Here is a 12,438-nt window from a genome sequence, read left to right on the forward strand (position 1 = left end):
TGTAAGTGCCAATATCAATCCTTTATATATGTTATTAAATTCCATAGTAATATGTAATGTGTAAATAAATAAAATGGAAATAGTTGACAAAAGAGTGAAATTATACGAATGAAATGCCTATCATTATAGTACACAAAATCAAAATCAAATACATTCCTTTGTGGCAGATTATTTCGGATCAATTTATTTGCAAAGGTATAAGATAGACTATACGGCTGTACTGGTTAGTATGTTGGTTCAAACAGTATTAATTACCAAAATATTTACAATATAGAGAGAGATGAGGAATTTGATATGAATGACATTATAGCTTAAAATCTGACTGTTCTAATAATAAAATTTTGAACATGGTTAAAAATATCATTGTTTCATCATCTGACAAGTTTGGGTCATCATGTTATAATGTCCTGATGTCCTGGCCGTTGGCCGAAATAAAATATTGGGATGTTGAATTTGTTTCTATAAAGATTGGATAGAAAGAAAGACTTTGCTGGATTATTCCTCTAATGTGCTCTGGTAGCAACTTCACTCGCGGATGGCTGTTGGAAAGAAGGAAGACGGGTAAATACAAGTTCTACTGTGTGGGGATGCATATCCAAGTTTGATCTTAAATTATAACATTGAGTGTAAACAGTCACTTACGGCATAAGATTTTGCAGATATGAAGGTGATAGTTCATAGACAATATCATACATTGTCTGCATTCTATATTAGTATCATATCGTCAGCATGAGAGAAGATGCCATTTTGTTTCATTTGCCAAGAACTGTGAAGATGCAGACTTTGTTGCACCTATCACAATACGCGCTGCTTCAGGTTGTACCTTATACACGTTTGCTGGAAATTATAGTTCCCCCAAACAATATCAGCATATTCCAAAATTGGTCAAATAGTTTCAAGATATTTTCGATCCAATTTGAATTTCAGTGCTCTAAGAATAACTATTCTTTTCCGTGCTTTTGCAAGTACGTTATCAATATGTAAATGCCAATGATCATCTACAACTGCATGATTACAGAAGAAGTTGTTAAAGGCTTCAGCTTTTTCATTGGCAGAACAAAGCTTCATATTATCAGGAAGAATTGGTGGTTATTGACAATCAGAAGTTGGTTTGAAAAATTGTTTTGCAATTTTCCACCAATCACGTGAGTTTATATTTCTATTGTTATTTAGTTCACCACCAAGTTTGTTTATGTATAACAACGTTATTTCGTTAGTCTGTTTGAATTTGTACAAAATAACTATACGTCACTGAAGCTGACCATGTCGTCCATAAGATGACACATGTGTCAGTCAGCAGACCATATAACGCATCATATTAGGAAAATATAGCGAATCATTTAACTCCATTTTTGTAATATGATCACAGCGAGTTAAGGAAATTAAGGTATTTGTCTTTGTAATAGCTTGCGTTTGCTAGCAACCATCATAAACCAGTCTAAAACATAAAGCGGTTTGATATTCATTTGGACTATACAACCAAAGTCTTTTGTAATATGAAACTTCGGGGTGAATCCATATATAACCCCATGATATATGAACTAAAAGATCGAAATTCTTTGAATTAAACGACAACTAATAGTATGACAGATATCGACATGAGATCAGAAATGTGTGAGTTTTTATGTTGTAATATACGGAAGCTTTAACTTTTGTGATAGATGATAGTGATTCATTCCCGTAGAGTGAACATGCCCGTTATCAGATTAATTGCATCAAAAGTGCCAAGTCTATTAAGTGTTAATTAACGACGAGAGCGTAGAACTGTCGACCAATCGTGTGTAAACAGTTTAATAATTATGATCATTGATGGAGATGTACGAGGGCACAATTTAGTAATAATTAGGATAATACCAAAGCTTACTAAAGTAAATTATTGTCTTTCAAAATGAAAACAAAAAATATTCAATATCTACATAACATCAAAGGAACATTATCTCTAGTAAAAGGCATTTTAAGTTTACGAACCTCACTTAGTGATGTGGTTCAGTTAAGAAGCAGCTGTCACCAGTCGTCCGACTCCAAGCAAGTGGACCTGGAGTCCGGGTATTGCAAAAGGGTTTCTACGGCATCTTTTTTATTTACCTTATGCCACATATAACATCTATAACATCATTCCTAAAATGTAAATAAAGACACATTTAAAATCACTGCAGTTATTCCATTTTTGTAATGCCGTCAAACTGAAAAAAATCTAAATTGCACAAAAGTGGAAAACATCAATAGCTAAACACCCACAAATCATTCTATTTTCTTTTCTTTTTCAACCAAATATCGATATCAAGAAATTATCAATGCTGCCACATTATCATTACTTAATTATGATTACAAAACATGTTATGAATCATCCAACATTTTATAGTATATATTCCCAAAAATACATGGCATTGTATTGAGGTAGACTTGTTCGTAACAACTGTGGTGAACGAGAGAAACGAATGACACAAATATTTAATATGTATATTGACGTTCAATTAGGATTTTCTTAGAGGTGAGAAGTCTAACCTAGCATTACCTGTTGTTTCCAAGCTGTCGTTTCGGAAAAGTTTGTTTTCTAGCTTATTTCACAACTGGAAATGACGTGTAAATTTTCTACAAACAGTGGAATGTTTAACAAATAAAATGTGTGCAGCATGTGGTACAGCTGTTTAACATGACAAAGTTAGCATCATGCTGATATAGGACCAGTTGTCGCTCGGCGGCTAGTATGTAGCTGAACTTACAAGCTTGCATTATGTCAAGCTTAGATATTGTCCTCGTTTCATAGCCTTTTAGGAGCTCTCCTGCTAAGTTTAGAATCCTTATCAAATATACAGGTTATCATAGGAACATGGTTAATGTACATTAATAAAAATCGCAACAAAGTTTTCATTGAAAACTATAGCCTAACTCATTTCAATACGATATAATGTATATATACCAATGACACACTGTGTATCATTAAAGAAATAAGATATTTCACAAGATATGTACAAGATATCTGAAACTGTGTTGTAATGACACCACATGTCTATTAACTTCTATTTAAAAGTTAATAACTACGACACTTTTCTCTATTTCCTTGAGGTGTCTTTATATGTAGAGACGGGTGAGACAGGATCTTAAAAAAAAATCATTTAGGATATTGTAATAATATGTATACCTCATGAAATAAATAAAAAAAAAAATGAACCATTGTATCAACATGGCTCGACATAAATGGCAGCTTTTATTTACAGACTTTGTCCGGTATAGTTCTGTATCCCTAAAGTGGTTTCACTATAGCTTGATCGCTCGATATTTATCATTTCCAAAAAAAAAATAGTAGAGTGAAAAGAATATTTTCTAAGGCCGTATTCACGACAAGAATGTCCGTTTTAAAATATCCTGGTGTGATTTCCATCATAGGAGCAATGTACGTAGGACTTGCTGATTAAATCTCGTCAATAAATATAACCAGATCACGTCAGGGTCCTACTATTGAGGAATCGATTACTTGCCTCACATAATCAGGTAGAAGAAAATACCTATTTGTAACGATACTTGAAACACGGATGGCCTACCAACTGAGACAATCTCGAGCGAGGACGAGAGTCTGGGGAATGCGAGACTAGAGAACCCGCGGTGCATACAAATTAACATTTTTCTATAGCCGACGATCTTTATCACATTAGAAACTGACCTAATTATTATCTTCCACAAGTACAAAATTGGATGTTACGCGTCGACTGGTGTCAAAGACCAACTGATTCGTTAATATCTGTATTATTTTTGATGTAATGATAGGAGGCCATACAGGACGCTTAATTGTAGCTAATGTGTATAAAGCACAAGTATCAGCCTAGTGATTGGTCAGGGTAATGTAAACTATCGCTACTATCGACATTTTCTCGACATATCCCAGGGGTTATGGCGCGGGAAGGATGTCATAATTAAATATTTTTGCCTGGGCAGAAATCGAATTTTGCCTAGGCAAAAATCGAATATCGCTTAGGCAAAAATATTTCAGCCTAGGCAAAATTCGATTTTTGCCTAGGCATCAATCGAATATTGCCTAGGCTGAAATATTTTTGCCTAAGCGATATTCGATGTTTGCCTAGGCAGAAATAATTTTGCCTAGGCAATATTTTATTTTTGCCTAAGGAAAAATATTTAATTATGACATCCTTCCCGTGCCATAAGGGGTTAGCAAAAAAAACCGATACCAGTGGCATGTTATAACAATTATAGACTAAGGTCGACCTAAATACTTGTAATTTTTTATCCATCATCCATATTGATCGGATTTATCTCAACTAATTTCCTGAAATCAAGAACACCAAATCATTACTTTAAACGAGACTAACAGGAACAACTTAGCTACCACGTTGGAAAATATCCTCGTTGAGACTTGTTTCCATTAAATACAGTAACATCCTTACTATCCCTACCAACGGTGATAGCGTGCCATTGTAATAATTCATAGACAAGGGCCTGGTAGCCATAATCACGACAGACATTCATACTTACCGAGTTATCTTCTCCCTGGTAGCCCCTCTGCCACGATCCATGCCTATACTTGACGTGTTCTCTCCCCCTGGTAGCCCCACTGCCACGATCCATGCCTATACTTGACGTGTTCTCTCCCCCTGGTAGCCCCTCTGCCACGATCCAGGCCTATATTTGACGTGTTCTCTCCCCCTGGTAGCCCCACTGCCACGATCCATGCCTATACTTGACGTGTTCTCTCCCCCTGGTAGCCCCACTGCCACGATCCATGCCTATATTTGACGTGTTCTCTTCTCCCTTGTAGCCTCACTGCTACGATCCATGCCTATATTTGACGTTTTCTCTTCTCTCTGGTAGCCCAACTGCTACGATCTATGCCTATATTTGACGAGTTTTCTACTCCCTGGTAGCCCCACTGCGACGATCCATGCCTATATTTGACGTTTTCTCTTCTCCCTGGTAGCCCCACTGCTACGATCCATGCCTATATTTGACGAGTTTTCTTCTCCCTGGTAGCCCCACTGCTACGATCCATGCCTATATTTGACGTGTTCTCTACTCCCTTGTAGCCTCACTGTCACGATCCATGCCTATATTTGAGTTGTTCTCTGCTTCCTGGTAGCCCCACTGCTACAATCGCTGCCTATATTTGACGTGTTTTCTACTCCCTGATAGCCCCACTGCTACGATCCATGCCTATATTTGACGTATTCTCTTCTCCCTGGTAGCCTCACTGCTACGATCCATGCCTATATTTGACGTGTTATCTTCTCCCTGGTAGACCCACTGCCACGATCCATGCCTATATTTGACGTGTTATCTTCTCCCTGGTAGACCCACTGCCACGATCCATGCCTATATTTGACGTGTTATCTTCTCCCTGGTAGCCCCACTGCCACGATCCATGCCTATATTTGACGAGTTTTCTACTCCCTGGTAGCCCCACTGCTACGATCCATGCCTATATTTGACGTGTTCTCTTCTCCCTGGTAGCCCCACTGCCACGATCCATGCCTATATTTGACGAGTTTTCTACTCCCTGGTAGCCCCACTGCTACGATCCATGCCTATATTTGACGAGTTTTCTACTCCCTGGTAGCCCACTGCCACGATCCATGCCTATATTTGACGAGTTTTCTACTCCCTGGTAGCCCACTGCCACGATCCATGCCTATATTTGACGAGTTTTCTTCTCCCTGGTAGCCCCACTGCCACGATCCATGCCTATATTTGACGTGTTTTCTTCTCCCTGGTAGCCCCACTGCTACGATCTATGCCTATATTTGACGTGTTTTCTTCTCCCTGGTAGCCCCACTGCCACGATCCATGCCTATATTTGACGTGTTTTCTACTCCCTGGTAGCCCAACTGCCACGATCCATGCCTATATTTGACGTGTTCTCTTCTCCCTGGTAGCCCCACTGCCACGATCAATGCCTATATTTGACGAGTTATCTTTTCCCTGGTAGTCCCACTGCTACAATCCATGCCTATATTTGACGAGTTTTCTACTCCCTGGTAGCCCCACTGCTACGATTCATGCCTATATTTGACGTTTTCTCTACTCCCTGGTAGCCCCACTGCTACGATCCATGCCTTTATTTGACATGTTCTTTTCTCCCTGGTAGCCCAACTGCCACGATCCATGCCTATATTTGACGTGTTCTCTTCTCCCTGTAGCCCCACTGCCACGATCCATGCCTATATTTGACGAGTTTTCTACTCCCTGGTAGCCCCACTGCCACGATCCATGCCTATATTCGACGAGTTTTCAACTCCCTTGTAGCCCCACTGCTACAATCCAAACATATATTTGACGTAATCTCTTCTCCCTGGTAGCCCCACTGCCACGATCCATGCCTATATCTGACGTGTTCTCTTCTCCCTGGTAGACCCACTGCTACGATCCATGCCTATATTTGACGTGTTCCCTTCTCCGTGGTAGCCCCACTGCCACGATCCATGCCTATATTTGACATGTTCTCTTCTCCCTGGTAGCCCCACTGCCACGATCCATGCCTATATTTGACGAGTTCTCTTCTCCCTGGTAGCCCCACTGCCACGATCCATGCCTATATCTGACGTGTTCTCTTCTCCCTGGTAGCTCCACTGCCACGATCCATGCCTATATTTGACGTGTTCTCTTCTCCCTGGTAGACCCACTGCCACGATCCATGCCTATATTTGACATGTTCTCTTCTCCCTGGTAGCCCCACTGCCACGATCCATGCCTATATTTGACGTGTTTTCTACTCCCTGGTAGCCCCACTGCCACGATCCATGCCTATATTTGACATGTTCTCTTCTCCCTGGTAGCCCCACTGCCACGATCAATGCCTATATTTGACGAGTTATCTTTTCCCTGGTAGCGCCACTGCAACAATCCATGCCTATATTTGACGTGTTTTCTACTCCCTGGTAGCCCAACTGCCACGATCCATGCCTATATTTGACGTGTTCTCTTCTCCCTGGTAGACCCACTGCCACGATCCATGCCTATATTTGACGAGTTCTCTACTCCCTGGTAGCCCCACTGCTACGATCCATGCCTATATTTGACGAGTTTTCTACTCCCTGGTAGCCTCACTACTACGATTCATGCCTATATTTGACGTGTTCTCTTCTCCCTGGTAGCCCCACTACTACGATCCATACCTATATTCGACGTGTTCTCTGCTCCCTTGTAGCCCCACTGCTACGATCCATGCCTATATTTGACGAGTTTTCTACTCCCTGGTAGCCCCACTGCTACGATCCATGCCTATATTTGACGAGTTTTCTACTCCCTGGTAGCCCCACTGCTACGATCCATGCCTATATTTGACGTGTTCTCTTCTCCCTGGTAGCCTCACTGCCACGATCCATGCCTATATTTGACGAGTTTTCTGATCTTGACTGCCGCTATCCATATCTACATTTGACGAGTTCTCTGCTCACTGGTAACCCCAGTCATAATCATTGTCCCTATTTTGAGAATGTAACATTGTCTAGAATAACAGGGCGAGAATCCCCCGGTAAAGTACATTATTCTTCTGGAGCACCTGGGCCTGTATTCCTGAAACTATACTCGAATACACATTTTTTCCTCATACTCAAAATTCCTCTGGAAATTTTGTTTTTCACAGATTCTTACAAGTCCTGGACTTTTCTTCATTTTTTACGTGTTCCCAAGCTCCCTAAATTGATCTTTTGTTCAGTTTGCACAAACATCAATTCCCAGTGAGAATAATGGCATGAGAAAATAGGTCAACAGTCCTTATTACAGCAGTATAACAAACATACTATATTTCATAGGAATGCAAGAATTGTCCTTGTCTCAGATCCATACAACAGACCAAAACTTAAGAAGCATTAATGACAATTTTATTGACGCTTTATTAAATGCCACATGTCAAGAAGATTCAGAAACTATGCGATTATCAGACGGTACATCTGATGACAACAAACATATCTCCTCCTTTTTTTCAACAACCTGATCGTCAAATCAATAAGGACAAACCGGGACATAAGCAGAAAAACACTAGTAACGTAATTTCATTGGAAACTCTTTACATTTATTCATTATCACAGTCTGGGTGAAACTTTGTACGAATTGAAATTCTAACAAGTTGCTAAGCAACGCAATATTTTTTAAGAACTATTAAACTTTCTTTTAAACATTTCTTATTTTGTATAACTATGCTGACCTTGTAAACAAATATTTGACGCTGTGATGTTGCATCAACCAGATAGCAACGAACATCAAATATCCTGATCAGGGTTTATTCACCTTCAATGTACACAAAACAAATATTTCTTCATTTGTGTGAGAGATAAATGTAAAAACAAAAGAATTATATTCATTTTGCTGTCTTTGATAACACAAAATACCCAAAGATGTGTCTCTAAATAAACTGTGACAGTGCTTGAAACTTATATTAGTTTATAAATGAAACAAACAAGATAAAATATGCATTAGCCTTTCAAAACACTGATGTAAAGAGAAATAATGGGATCTGCTATAAAATGGAATGCGTAAGGTAAGAAAACATTTAACCTTAAATTACAGAACACTATTTCAGACTTTTTCTCTAATCAGTCCAAAAAGAAACCTTTCAAACTTAATATGTTACAAGACGGCCAGATAGAAAAAAGGCCAATATTCTTATAAAATTAAACAAATATTGAAAATAAATGAAATAATTTGTTTACTTCGATCCTTTGATACCCATTTTCAGTTCTCAACTGTTGATTAAAGTTTGTACATATTTCTGTTAATGAAGAGAATCTTTCCTTTATATCACTTAAATTGTATGAATCCGTTTTTGTGAATTTGCAATCAAAGCTTTTAGTAAAATAAACCCAAGCCTTATTAAGCGATTTACTTGTAATGTGATTTACTACAGTTGGCTGTATGATATGGACAGAATACCTTGTATAGCACACAAACCAAACACTAAAGCGTCCTTACATAATAGCGGGGATATTCAATTCAAAACAAGCTTAATACATGATGGTTCATTCATAAATACTACAACTAGCAGGAATGTAGCACAAATCATCAGCAAAAAGGTAAGATTGTGTCAACTTTAACTTTTTCAGGTAGATTCCTTAGTTTTTTTGCAAATACAAATTTTACAATAGGCATCCATCTTTGCAATCTGATTAAAATACAGATCATCATTATACAGTGTGTTAAGAATATTTGATGGAGGCCGGTTAGGGCTCACGTTATGATGAACTTTCAACTGATCAATCAGAGCACAACTGGCAAAATTTTGCCAGAATCTACTTTTCTCCGACAATCTCATAATTGATCCTTGCCCTGGGAGGAAATTTAGTAGCAAAACAGATAGATCAGAGGCTAATTAACATTTTCATGGTGTGTAATGATGATCTGTATTTTATTTAGATTTCTAACTGTTCTATTGAATACATTACGTAATTGACCTCAGATTTCATTTAAACATTAAGGCATCGGTCATCAATCTAACTTACTGTACTAAACTCTGAGTACAATCTGTATAACCAGTTATTGTACTTGAACTTGCACCCGACCAAACTGCCAAATCCTACAATATTTTTCTAAAATGTATATCATCCCATGCACTGCTTCCATGATACCAGCTTTTCTTGACTTTACAAAATTCAGTTGTTTATGCCAAGGGAGGCAACTCAAACATAGCGGAATGAACAATCTTGCAATAGAACTGCTCTTAAATTATTTTACAGGATCAAACAATCTTTGTGTATTGAAATTTGAAAGAGACGAATATAAGGAAAATCAACATTTCTACTTGATTCATTTACTGTACAAGATGACTGGAATATGTGGTAACAATAAATAGTATCAGTTGGAATATACAAATACAATTAAAACATGATAATTTCAGATTAAATATAACAAATTATAATTCAGGGATACTTTGAATTCATTTCCCCCTTTTCAACTTTCTTCTGTATACAACAGTTTGTCATTCCTTGTGCATCACTAGTGGATTTTCACAGAGCATATTTGGAGTCAGTCAGTCTAGTGCATGTTTGGATACTTTCAAAATTAAAATACCAACAAGTGAATTGTATTTATTGAAAGAGGAATTAGACTATAAAAAGCACTAGCCTTTAAATCTAATATTCAGACAAATTTAGGGCCCACAACAATAATTGCTTCGATTTCACAGATAGATTCTGACAGAACCAACATTGTGATTGGGACCATATTTGGATCACCACATAAAACTTTTCTATTTAAAAGTGACCACTGACTTCTTAAATCGTAAACATTTATTTATTAAAAGCTAGCACCTAATGGAGAGAAAAAAAAATTCCTAGGTTAAAATTCTTTGTGCTTATCAAAATCAGAATCATATGACACATTAAAAAATATGCAAGTAAAAACTAAATCAGATTTAAATCAATATTTCGTTAGACCAATAGATGGTGCTTTACTCCATGAAATGGAGTTATCATGTTTTATAATGTATTCCCACACTGAATACTTTTCTTTTAATTAAGCAATCTTTTAACTTTATGGAATGAGATCCTGCAATTGAAACTATATGTTCAGCTGAAATCTACCATTTATGGAAGTATTTTTTTTCTTAATTTTTTTCTTCTTTTTTCTTAATTGTTCAAATTTTTTTTTCAATTTACATTTACAAAACTTTTTCAGCAAAGACAAACACATTATTTGCAGATATTTTGGAACTATAATTCGACTCTTATACACTGCAGTAACACGGAACTTTTTCTTTCTATTGTTTTTGAGGCAATAATACCATGTCATACAGTATATATATTTGCTATTTTATTGTAAGTTTTGAAACACTGACCTAACAGTATTACATGTAAAGATGCCACTTGTGAGTCCGTCTTTATCAGAATCCCAGTTGTACAGCAAACCAATCCACTGGTTTAATATAGGCTGACAATAACATACTTAACAATAATGACAATATCCACAAATCTGATAACAAAACAATCCGTCAAAAGTGGACAACAAAATCGGCACATCCATCGATAATTCATATAGACTATCCATCGATAATTCATATAGACTATCCATCGATAATTCATATAGACTATCCATCGATAATTCATATAGACTATCCATCGATAATTCATATAGACTATCATAAGGACAAAAAATGCAATCTCATGAAGGATTATAACAGAATCACAAAGAAATACAGAGGGAAGCACCAACAACCTCACACTGTGCTACATATACAGCTGAAGTCATGTAGCCGTGTCAGACACTGACACTGATGGGACTTGGCTGTTGACTAAAATCAATCCAATCAAAGCTACCAAATGCAAAACCATTATATAAAGATTTAATTGAAACATTAATGAACAATCTGGTATTGAAAGTTCTGAAGGAGATTTCTTATTGTTTTGGACACTTGATGACCATAATACCTGAAACAATAAATTGCATGATAATTGTTATCTCCTGAATATGTTAGCGATCTCAAGGCCTATGACAAACGACTCTCCCCTACCGACTGTAGCTTTCATCAACTCATGTCTACGGTCTATTCTTTCTAAATTTCACTTTGTGAGAGAGGCATGACATCACAATGTCTTTACTTCCATTTTGGTACTGAATACAAATTCATATCCAAACTAATTAATGATACAATGATAATAAATCAATACCAAACGTTACCTCTCTAAGTTGGTGCTTTTATCTATTAAATAACGGGAATTAATTACCTAAATATCATGAGAATGTGTAATTATATCCCTTTAATAGAATCGGCATCAAACTGATCGAGCAAAAATTGGCCTCATAGTGGCATGAGAATCTGAAATCACATAAATATACGTTTGCGTCCACTTTATGTTCCTAGCAATTATCACACAAAATCTCTGAGCAACATGCCGAAAACATTGCTAGACTCAACCCTCTGCATACATATAATGACGTATACACAGAAGATCTGAAAACAATGCCACCACTCTCCATCAAGCAGGTGCTTAATCCTTGGAAACACTGTCTACAAACACTGCTCAGAAATTCCTCATATGTAAATCTGTTAATTGTTTACTGAAAATCACAAATGGAGGTAAATTTCAACCGTGCAGTATGTAGAGATGTTTGAACAGCATCAGCTCCATCAAGTTCCCCAAAATGCTTGACATATGCCAAAATACTAACAGACTGGGGTGTGTGCCCAATATTGCAGACAGCAGATTCGCAGATTTGGCATTAGTGATGATCACTACTGTATTAACATGGCCGTAAAGGCATTGACAGTCCTCAGCTCTGGGCAGCAGTAAGGGCCTCTGACAGGGCTTGCTGCTGGTCCTGGGACAGGAGAGGCAAACACACCTGGAACAAGTCCTGGTTACTCTGGAATTACAAGGCATCACATCTTATATCATTAAATACACACATTCATAGTAACAACCTGATAATCATGTAAGGCCACTTCATACACAACTTCTGGTTATTCTGAAAGAGGTAGATCAGTTTAAATGGACACCC

General features: G+C 37.4%; 1 protein-coding gene across 1 annotated transcript in view; it reads right to left on the minus strand.

The window, feature by feature from the left end:
• Window positions 1-7,812: 7,812 nt before the first annotated feature.
• Window positions 7,813-12,438, minus strand: part of LOC117341920 (importin-5-like) — a 38,366-nt gene continuing 33,740 nt past the window's right edge. Inside the window, 1 exon segment of the mRNA XM_033903781.1 lies at window positions 7,813-12,303. Within this exon segment, the coding sequence (XP_033759672.1) occupies window positions 12,211-12,303 (93 nt within the window). The 3' untranslated portion in view covers window positions 7,813-12,210.

Source organism: Pecten maximus, chromosome 14, assembly GCF_902652985.1.
Source record: "Pecten maximus chromosome 14, xPecMax1.1, whole genome shotgun sequence".
Classification (NCBI taxonomy): Eukaryota; Metazoa; Mollusca; class Bivalvia; order Pectinida; family Pectinidae; genus Pecten; species Pecten maximus.